Below are 11051 nucleotides of genomic sequence, written 5' to 3'. Positions count from 1 at the left end.
GGACTTCGGTTCGCTGCAGTTTCTGGACTTCGGTCCGATGCAGTGGGCAAGGCCCAATATGTACTCTATATGTTATTGTATGGTTTGTGGTAGTTTGGGGGGGGGGAGCTTACTAAGCTTCGTGCTTACAGTTTTTAGTTTTGGTTTCAAGTACTTCCGCTAGCAAAGGGAAGAGCTCGGGATGATAACATAACACACACCACAGCTTCAGCTTTTTATTCTGGGAGTTTATTTCAGATACTATGATATGTTGATACAGTTCTTTGTCATGGCACATTTATTATAACTTTTTGAGATTTGTGACGTACGGTTTCACTATATATTATGGATGATGGTTAGCTTTTAGTACTATTTAAACAAAAAAATTTGGGTTGTATTTTGGGTCGTTACAGCTAACTCCGTCACTTAATTTACCAGATACTGAGCTGTTTTTTGAAGTTCCTTGACCCGATAAACTCTTTTCTGGATCGAATGTATCTTCAGTGTCTATTTTATCACCTAACGATTTTTGGGTTGACTTTTTAGACTCTATTTCCATCTTTTTTGTTGATTTTTGTTGGATTTGCAGGCTCTAAGTTACTACTCCCACTTGGGATTGCCCTACGGCTATTGCTATCGTTTTCAGTCTCTACAACGTCGATTTAAAAGCTTGATCTCCGGAAATCGGTTTCTGTCCCACCCTCCACCTTACCGGTCGACTTCAAAGACAAGCACCCCCTGAAGCCGTTGATCCGCCTTGACCCTTTTCCTTTCACATTTTCTGCTAGACAAATGAGAGCATGGTTTAATTTCCTTGAGATTTGATTTTGTGATGAATAGGGTTTGATGGAGTGACGGCTAATCAAAAGCATCCTCATCAAAGAAGCCTCCTTGAACTCTCCAAATTAAAGAACTCAAACAGAGCATAGTTGGTGATGTGACAAGTTTGGTCAACAAATTGGAAAAATTCAAAGTCAATTTAGGGGAATTGGTCAACAAATGCCAATGTGGCAAAGGGGCAACCGGGTGACCCCTTTCACTTTGGCCACAAGGACTTAATCGACCCGACAAAAAAGACTTGGTTCCCTCATAAAGCCATCAAAATAGTTTAGGGACTAAAAAAGTAAACCCTAAAAACTTGATAGGACGTATATGTCATTTTCCCCTTATTATAAACTTTAATTTTGAATTTAGCCGTAATAAATTACATCATAACATTTTACGAGAAATGTTTTTATTGAGCCAATTTGATTTTCGTATAAGACCTCTAAAGTATAATGGTCGGGACTCCGGTCTCATAACCATTTTATTGAAACTATTATAATATGAGTCATATGACTATGATCTTCCAAAATTTGGATTTCTTAAAATGTACTATTATTTTAGAAAGTATAAAAACCATAATATTTTTGAAAATCATTTTCTTAAATAGTCCCTTTATTTAAAATAAGTAATAAAGGCGGTGGCTTTTCATAATATTTTCGTGGCTTCGAAATTTTATTTTAATAGTCGTAATACAATGTATCTTTGAAAATCTTTGAAAAAATTATTTTTTCTCAAAGTCGTTTTGTATAAATAGAAGTATGTTATTATTTGTTCTTGTACTAAAAATCTTGTAAACTGTATCTTCAAAAATATTAACATGCTTTGAGAATCATGAACATCTTCGAAAATATTATGCTCGAAAATATTGATATTATTCAAAAATCATGATCCTTTAAAGTAATCTTAGGTTCTTTTGTGATCGAGAGGTATCAAAAAAAGATAAATGAAGGTACTAAATGAGCTATAGCTTTCTGAATTTAGGAGGAAGAGTCTCTAAGGTTTGGTCTTTTGACGGAATCTACCCTCGTTCCTTGAAAAAAAAAATAGATTTACAAAAATAACACAATAACCCATTTGCATCTATAAAATGCCTTTTATTTATTTCATTCATTTGTCAAGCCTTAAAAAATTAGTTTTTGATTATATAACTATCGTATTATTATTTTAACCCTATCTTGAAATAATAAAGCAAAAACGGAGTGTTACAAAAACACTTCTAGAAAAAATGAGTCCCCATCAAAATCAAATTTTTTTTTGGCTGGAGAACAATTCTTAATTGTTTACTTTCTAAGGTGTAGCTTGAAAAAAGAGGAGTGAGGCTATCTTCTCCTAGAAGTGAGGCTTCACGTTTGGTAGATGAGTCTTCAAGACTCTTTACACCTTCTTTACACCTTTGATGTAATATACCTAGGTGATAGAGGTTTGGGTTCTTTTCTAATCCTAGTGTGATATGGACTAAACAAAGGTTACCAATCTGGAGCAGCTTATTTCCATGTCTCATGATTATTGTCCCATTCTAATTGAGAGGAAATTAGTTCATGTTATGTTTTTGTCTTCTCTTTAGTTCATTAGGCTAGAAAAATGATTTGATCTTCAGCAAGGTTTCTTCCTCTCCTTCTCGGGTGACTGAAGACATTATTTAAGACGATTTATTTTTAATTAATTAAAAATAAAAGAAAATGGTTTTATTTGAATCGGTGAAGTTGGTGTATTTTTATATTTGTTGTTGTTTAAACTTTTGTATGATTTCCTTTCCTTCTACTCTCCAAATGCTTGCTAGGGGATCTAATAAAATTTCGCCCTTCAAGAAAAAAAAAACTAATAAAATATCGCCGTTCAAGAAAAAAAATACAGTCATGCTAAATCTTTCAATTCTAATTATAAAAATCAATTTGCAAAGACTAAGTTCTAGATGCTTCTTGAAAAACATAAATGTTGACTTTGGTAGTTCAATAAAAATTATTAATAATCAAATTCGTAATGTTTAAACGGCTTTACATTTTCCATAATAAAGAATTTAATAAAAAGTTTAATGAAAAGAATACTCTGTCTATCTCTCTCTATACTCATACCTTCCTTCTAAGACATCCAAGGCACCACTGTTAACCCTCTCTCTCTCTCTCTCTCTCTCTCTCTCTCTCTCTCTCTACCACACCACCACCTCAAAGTTAAAAGATTCATACATACACACCTCTAGATCATTCACATGAGTTTTATAGAAATCATGATATGATTATGTGAAGAAGAACAAAGATCGAAATGGAATTGGGAGCGGCAGCTACTTCAAAACCCCCTCAAATCTCAGAAATGTTTCAAAAGTTTGCAATTGCATTCAAAGCGAAAACCTTCGAATTCTTCACCGAAGAAGAAGAATCCGCCGCCAACTCCGCCGCTGTATCAGCTGCCGTCTCCGATACTGAAGATGGGTTCACTCTTCTTGACTCCACCGAAGACTTCATCACCGATCAGAAAGTCATCATCATCAAACCTGATTTGAATTTGAAAAGTCAAAATCAAAGTGTTTCTGCTTCTATCATACAACCCTTCAATACCCACTTTGGTAACTATCTAATTTCATCTGTTTTCGCTGTGATTTCATCTTTCGAAGCTTCGTATCTTCAATTACAAACAGCCCATGTGCCGTTTGATGAAGAAGGGATTATGATTAATGATAAAGCTTTAGTGAATCAACTTCAGAAATTATACGATTTGAGGGGATTGTATATAGATTCTCGAAAGAATCCGGATTTTAATCTTGATTTCACAACTGGGTCTTGTTTGGAAGCTCAGGTTAACGAGAATCAGAACAAATTAAGAGCTTTAGAAACCATGTTTAATAGATTGCAGTCAGATATCGACGGGAAAGGCGACAAGGTTTCGATGTTAAAGAAGCAATTGGCGGGCATCGAGGAGTGTAATTCCAAACTATCAATCAAATTGTCGAAAAACTTAAAACCCCCAAATGGGTTTTTGCCAACAATTAGGGTTTTCGATTCAATGTTACGTGACGCCTGTCGATCTTCACATCAGTTCACAAAACTTTTGATCCAGTTGATGAAAAAAGCAGGGTGGGATTTAGATTTAGCAGCTAATTACGTTCATCCTGACGTTACGTACGCAAGAAAGGGGCATAACCGTTACGCCTTTCTATCATATGTCTCTTTGGGTATGTTTCAAGGTTTTGATTCCGAAAATTTTGGTGTGATCGGAAGTGAATCTTCTGATAACTCAATGGAACTATTTGATCACGTATCAGTTAACCCATTAGAGACATTAAACAAGAACCCTAGTTTCCCTTTCTCAAAATACTGTGAAAGAAAGTACGAAGAACTTGTGCATCCAACAATGGAGTCTTCAATATTCAAGAATTTTGACATAAAGAAGGAGGTTTTGGATTCATGGAAGTCTTTAAGCGTATTCTATGAAGCATTTGTTAATATGTCTAGCTCAATGTGGTTACTTCATAAACTGGCACGATCATTTACTCCACCTGTTGAGATCTTTCAAGTGGAAAAAGGGGTTGACTTTTCAATGGTTTACATGGAAGATGTAACAAAAAAAGATAAATATCATCATGACAAGGGTTTATCAAAGGTGGGGTTTACAGTTGTACCTGGATTCAAAATTGGAAGAACAGTTGTTCAATCTCAAGTTTATTTAAGTGGATCAAAGCATACAAAATAACAACTTTTGTGAATCTTGTTGGATGTTAGAGTTTTGATCTTGCGGTTTACAAGAGGAGTTTCCTGGTAATGTATTTAAGTTTACATTTTATTGTTACTTTTTAGGTTTGTTTTTTGAGTGCTTAGTTTCGTGTAGAGATTTCTGTACAGAAGTTCTTTGCTCGTTGTGATACTAAAGAAGATAACAAATTGTATGTTACTCCAAAGTTGTGAAAATATCATAGCAGTTTTTTAAATCATCTAATTCAAATTCTATCAAAACGTGTCTTTTGCAATGATGATCTAAGTATCTAATGGAAAAAAAGCAAGACATAGCTATTGTACCTTTTTTTTTAAAAAACCATAGCATCTTACTTTCGTTTAGTTTCAGTTATAGCATCGTTATTCTGACTTTTTTCTAATTAAGACATTGTACTTTGTAAAATCTATCTGATTATAGCATTGTACTTTCAAAATTTGTTATTATCAGGGTATTGTGCTTTTAAAAATCTACTTAATTGTATCAGTGACACTTGCTTTGTATTTGGATGATATTGCTATAACAAACAAATAAATGGAAGCATGTTTCTATTTTTTGCAATTAACCCAAAAAATATTGTCAAAATGTGAATCTATCTTCATTTTGTTTTATCTTGAAGGGAAGAATATGCTTGAATGATGCAACCTCATATCCATGCTCGAGTTATTATATATGAATTCTTTAAGTAATCAATGAGTAAACTATTTTTTTTTTAACCATTTGATTGCTGTGAGGCTGCATAGATAGAGAATCTGTTGAGAAAACAAGAACAGTCAATTCGGTTTATGTTTCAGGATTCTATTCTATGTTGAAGTGAAGAAGTTGTGTCAATGATGCTGTCTCATAGCAGTTTATGTTTCTGGAATCTGTTCTATAATGACAAAATGGTCATTTTACATTGGGTTAAATCCGATTTCTAAACGCCATGTGAGTCAGGGAAGAAAAGGGCTAAGAAACAATGAAATGCGGATCAAAAAAGCAAAAATAAAAATAAAAAGGTGAAGTTTTGTACAATGTCCAAAAAGAAGTGATATAACACAGGGACTAAGATTGTAATTTACTCTTGTATAGTTGTATATATATTATGATTGTTCTGATGTTGTACATCATGTCAATGACAACTAGTTTTTAGCTTTTCTTTATGATGATTCCTCCTTCCTATTGTCGGAAAAAAGCTTTTAAGTTCAATTACTTGCTCATAATCATCATTACAAAGAAATATTCGACAAATAGTCAAAGAGTTGGTCAAACCATTTTCAGTAGTCCTGTTTGTGGATATTATCATTGGTTTTAGGTCTATGAAGGCTTATTTATATTGGAGTTATGTGTTATTCTAGTCAGAAGGTTGTTAAAGTTGTTAGTGCATTGGGCCCTAGTGTTTGTTGGCATTAAACTATATAGTGTACAACATGCATCTCTTTCACAATAAATAGTGCTTATGGATGATGACTACACCACATGGTATTTTCACTCGAATAAATTTAACGTTATTTATGCAACTTGTCTATTTTATGTGGTATAGACAAATTTTGTTCATTTTGAATGTGGCTTCTAAGTCACATCAGAACACTAATCACATTCTCCATGCATTTAACTATATTTGGAATAAAGTTAAATAAATAGATGGCTATATTTATTAATAGAAGTGATATAGAGTTCATACAAATTAAAATTAAGTTGGACCTATTCACAAAGTCTTTTCATAAGCTAAGCATAAAATGTCATGTTTGGGCTCTAAGACTTAGTTATTCTAGTAATAAGATTTGATTTGAATCTAATATTTGAATATTGGAACATTGTAACAATAATTATTATATTGTTTTGATATATTGGGATATTATCTTTTTAGTAATACTTGTTGTAATGTGTTTTAATATTTTTAATCTATAAATAATGTAGTTATTCTAAAAGTCCATAGTTGGTCAGAATTATGAGAACAACTATTAAGTAAGACTAATATGAATCGTATTGGTTGATTTTCATAAGATAAAAGTAGGTAAAACGTTGTAACCAAGTTCGTAGGTACTTGCCAGAGATAAATATAATATCTTGTATCCTTAAACCTGAGACACATATTTGGAACTTGACTGTAGGAATATATACTTTGATATAGTAAAATGTTATTCTTTGACCACACAGTTATAAAGACCATTATAAGGCATAATATGAACTATACAAGAGGCGTATCTAGTCAAGATAGAATTTGTTCGTCTTATATGGTGAGAGCTACATATCTAAGGTGTCTTACTAAAAGTTGAATACCAAATGAGATTAATTGTGATCCATATCTCATGTTCAACATGATATCTGCAACGAAGAGATAACTAATAACTTACCTTATACATCAATTGAAGCTTTGAATTTTTGGGGAATTGGATGTTGTTGGTTGATACTTCATCCTGTGTTGTTAGGGGTAGTTAAATGTTACTAGACGTTCACCATCGCATATTTCAATCTACAATGAAACTTGTGGTGGTGGAAGATTTTTTTGATCTATATGCTTAAGAATCATCTTAGAATGATATTTGCTAATAACATATGATCTTAAAATGTCACACAAACAACAAGTTGATATAAATATATTATTTATAAGAATTTGATTCTTGATAAATAATTATAATTCTTGCAATTAATTGGAAATTATTTATTTTGAGAAAAAAATATTATTCCAATATAAGTATCATGGTTTATATCATAATGTATGATATCTAAAGTCATGTACATCGATTTGGACTTAAATACTTTTGTGTTTTAACTAAAAGTTCATGGCTTTATAAGTATAAAAGAATGTGAATTTTTTTATAAACATCTCTTCCCTTTTATACATAAATGTTAGGGAAAACAGGCGATACTTGTCAAGACTTAGAACAAATCTGATGTCACTTGCCAAATTCTGATGACCATTGTTAGGAAGTAATGCGGATAATAAGCAAAACTATAAGCATACGAAGACACAATATTTACATGGTTAAGTCAAGGTGACCTACGTCCACGGGCATGAGGGGAGTATTTTTCATTTCATAGTTCTCAAAAAGAGGTTACAAGTACAATTCACCAAAGATTCGTCCTACCTACTAAGGATACAAGATACAAGACACAAGACACTTCAAATGACTCTGTATGCATCCCTATTTATACTTAAAGGATCAGACCTAAAACCCTAATGGGCCAAGCCTATTGGCCCATAGGCCTATTAATAGTGACAACCAATCACAATCCGCCATACAACATCTTCTGGAACATTCATCCATTTCATACAACCCATGAACATCAGTAACACACATGATGGAACACCATGTGCCATAATGGAGCATCATGATATACAAGTGGCACATCATGAACACTAATGGCCCAACATCCATCATGGTGACACAACATGGTGTAATCCTTGAGAAATACCAACTTCTGAGCAGCCTTGAACGATCTTAAGCATCATAGAGGACTTCATAGCATACTTGGCTCATCAAGTACCAAGATGGTCCAACTTGTACCATGATGGCGCGACAAGTGTATGGATGGCGTAACAGGCTTCAAATGTGGCACAAGAACATCAAGATTGGAGAAACAACACCATCTTGGCGCAACAGGAACATACATGTCACAACAAGGTCATGAATGACGCAATAGCATACTCCATGGCTCAACAGGAGTACCCCATGGCGCAAGAATGATCCTCATGGCGCAAGAGGAACCCATCATGGAGCAAGATGGAGCATAATGGCGCAAGAAGGAATGCCCTTGGCGCAACAACATCCTTTTTGGTACATCCCTTCAACATATGACACAACAAAGTTCCCTTGTTGCTCCATATCACTCCCACGTGATCCAAACCTCTTCCAAGTTTCCAAACCCCCTTCTATACGATTCGTTCCTTTGGCACTTGATTTGTTCCTTTTTCAGACGATCCATTCCTTTCTTAGATGATCCATTCCTTAGTTACATGCTCTATGAACCCCAAGTGCTCCATTGACTTCCAAGTGCTCTAAATGCCCCATGAACATGATCCAGATGCTCCATGAACATGATCCACATGCTCCATTAACATGATCCATGTAACGACCCAATTTTCACGACTAAAAGTTTTGTTTTAAAAACATTACCTTAGCAAATATTAATAACTAAACACATCGTCTGATCAAATCATAACACAAAGTGAACCATGTCTAAAGCCAATTCATACATTCAATCAAAATATCAGAGTACAAATCCCAGTGAAGCTTGTAAATGCGGAAACCGGAGAGTGTGTGTGTGACATGCTGCTACCGCGCCGGCTCCTTTCCCCTAGCTGAGGAGGTACCTGAAACCAAAACTGAAAACTGTAAGCACAAAGCTTAGCGAGTTCCCCCATCGTACCACATACCATACAAACACGTAACATACATACTGCCAGGCTATTCTGGGGTGCCTGACTACCCGGTACGACCGTTCTGGGGTGCCGTCCTACCCGTGTCAAGCCATTCTGGGGTACAGACTACCCATGTCAAGCCATTCTGGGGTGCTGACTACCCATTAGTCCTAACAACCGACCACAGGGACTGGTCCCCTCGTACTACCTCTATCGCATATAACATAACAAGCCAGCATGCAAACATATCATCATATTCTGTCAGACGTATCTGGGGTTTCTGACTACCCTTCGGTCCTAGCGACCGAACTCGACTACTATCACATACAACATATCACGCTAGCATATAACATATCAGGTAGTAGCTATCCTAGATGATATCACAAAGACAATCATCTATCATACGTCTCCTACTGGTGGGTCGGCGTTGTGGCCTTAGGCCCACCGCTACTAGAAGGTAACTCACCTCGAAGTAGCTGCTGATCTGATCGGGAACTGACTGCCTACTGCTGCTGCTGCTGCTCCGGAAATCCTCCGGCTGCAATTCCCACAATATACCCAATCAAACACTGCGCACTGACCTTTGGGTAAAAAGACCATTTTACCCCTGACCATGCCCTAAGTCAAAGTCAGAGTCAACTTTCAGTTGACCCGACTCGCCGAGTTGGCTTTCCAACTCGCCGAGTCCCTATCCAAACGACTGCCCTGAATCCCGATCCTACCCGTCGAGTTAGGCGACGACTCGACGGGTTTACCTTCTTAACCAATATTCAAGTCCTTCATCCTACTCGCCGAGTTTTATGAACAACTCGTCGAGTTCATCTTCATCCGATGAACACTGATGCTAAGACTCGCCGAGTTGTATGAACAACTCGTCGAGTCCATCTTCATCCGAAGAACACTTATGCTGAGACTCGCCGAGTTGTATGAACAACTCGCCGAGTCTGTTCTTGATCTAAGGAGATTGCCTTGAACTCGCCGAGTCAGGGCATTGACTCGCCGAGTACCTCCATAGATGAGTTTAGCTTCCGACTCACTGAGTCACACCCCGTAACTCACTGCTCACTCGACCCTACGAAAAGGGGACAAACTCGGAGACTCGCGAACAGACTCGCCGAGTCACATGAACGACTCGCCGAGTCGTTGCCATGCACCCACTAAATACATAGATTTGCTCGATTCCAGTCCATGCCATTCACAGATCTGGACTTCTAGGACACGAATCACACGTAAAGTTTCCAACTTTACGTGTGGATATTCACCAATATGGATTTTAGGGCTCAAAATGCCTCAAAAGGGTAGATCTAGGGTGAACAAGCAACATGGGGCCATAAAGCTAATAGATCTGAGCTCCTGGAGCTCAATCTTGCCTAGATCTAAGGGCTGATCAGCCTATTACGAAGTAATTTGCACATACAAACTTGGGGTTTGGCTCCAGAATGACTTACATGAAGTTATAAGCATAGAAACAGGGGAAAAACGGGTTATATCTCAAAGGAACTGCTGAAAGAGTGCAAAGATGCCTGGATTCCTTTCCTTCCTCTTGATCTACTTCCCTTCTTCCTCAAAACCTTCAAGAACACACACAATAGCCTCAAACTCTCAAGGAACAAGCTTAGAACGAGGGTTTGGAGCTTCTGGGGAGAGAATGGGGGCTGGCCTGGGCGGATAAGTCCTTTAAATAGGGTGCAAACCCCTGAAACCTAGGGTTTCATCCAACAGTTGTGACTCGTCGAGTCCAGGATATGGACTCGCCGAGTTGCCATCTTAAACGTGTCCCGGGTCCCGCATCCACTCGGCGAGTCGGACCTATGACTCGCCGAGTCCAAGGCTAAAAGAAAGGAAATAGTCAAATAACATTTACGTACCAGGAACCGGGTGCTACAAATCTCCCCCACTTATTTTAGACTTCGTCCTCGAAGTCTGCTGCTCGATCCTGAAACAGCTCGGGATAATGCTCCATCATCTTGTCCACCGGCTCCCAAGTCCATTCCGAACCCTTGCGGTGCTGCCACTGCACCTTCACTAGCTCCACCTTCTTGTTCCTCAAATCCTTCGACTTCCTGTCGAGGATTGCGACTGGGCGCTCAATGTAATTCAGACTGTCATCCACCTGAATATCCTCCAAAGGTACTACTGCAGAATCGTCCACTAGGCACTTTCGCAACTGAGAAACATGGAAAGTGCTGTGGATCTGGCT

At 37.0% G+C, this 11051-nt stretch overlaps 1 protein-coding gene across 1 annotated transcript; it reads left to right on the top strand.

The window, feature by feature from the left end:
- Positions 1 to 2829: 2829 nt before the first annotated feature.
- Positions 2830 to 5648, top strand: LOC111881368 (uncharacterized). The gene is made up of 2 exons (XM_023877762.3): positions 2830 to 4553; positions 5301 to 5648. The coding sequence occupies exon 1, from the start codon at positions 3064 to 3066 to the stop codon at positions 4486 to 4488; it is 1425 nt and encodes a 474-aa protein (XP_023733530.1). The 5' UTR covers positions 2830 to 3063; the 3' UTR covers positions 4489 to 4553; positions 5301 to 5648.
- Positions 5649 to 11051: the final 5403 nt, after the last annotated feature.

This window comes from Lactuca sativa, chromosome 7 (genome assembly GCF_002870075.4).
Source record: "Lactuca sativa cultivar Salinas chromosome 7, Lsat_Salinas_v11, whole genome shotgun sequence".
Taxonomy (NCBI): domain Eukaryota; kingdom Viridiplantae; phylum Streptophyta; class Magnoliopsida; order Asterales; family Asteraceae; genus Lactuca; species Lactuca sativa.
Note: the sequence above shows the minus strand (reverse complement) of the source record. Positions and strands in the feature narration are given on the sequence as shown.

Coding starts and splice junctions, on each gene's coding strand:
- LOC111881368 (XM_023877762.3), top strand. CDS start 3,064: ATGGAATTGGGAGCGGCAGCTACTTCAAAACCCCCTCAAATCTCAGAA.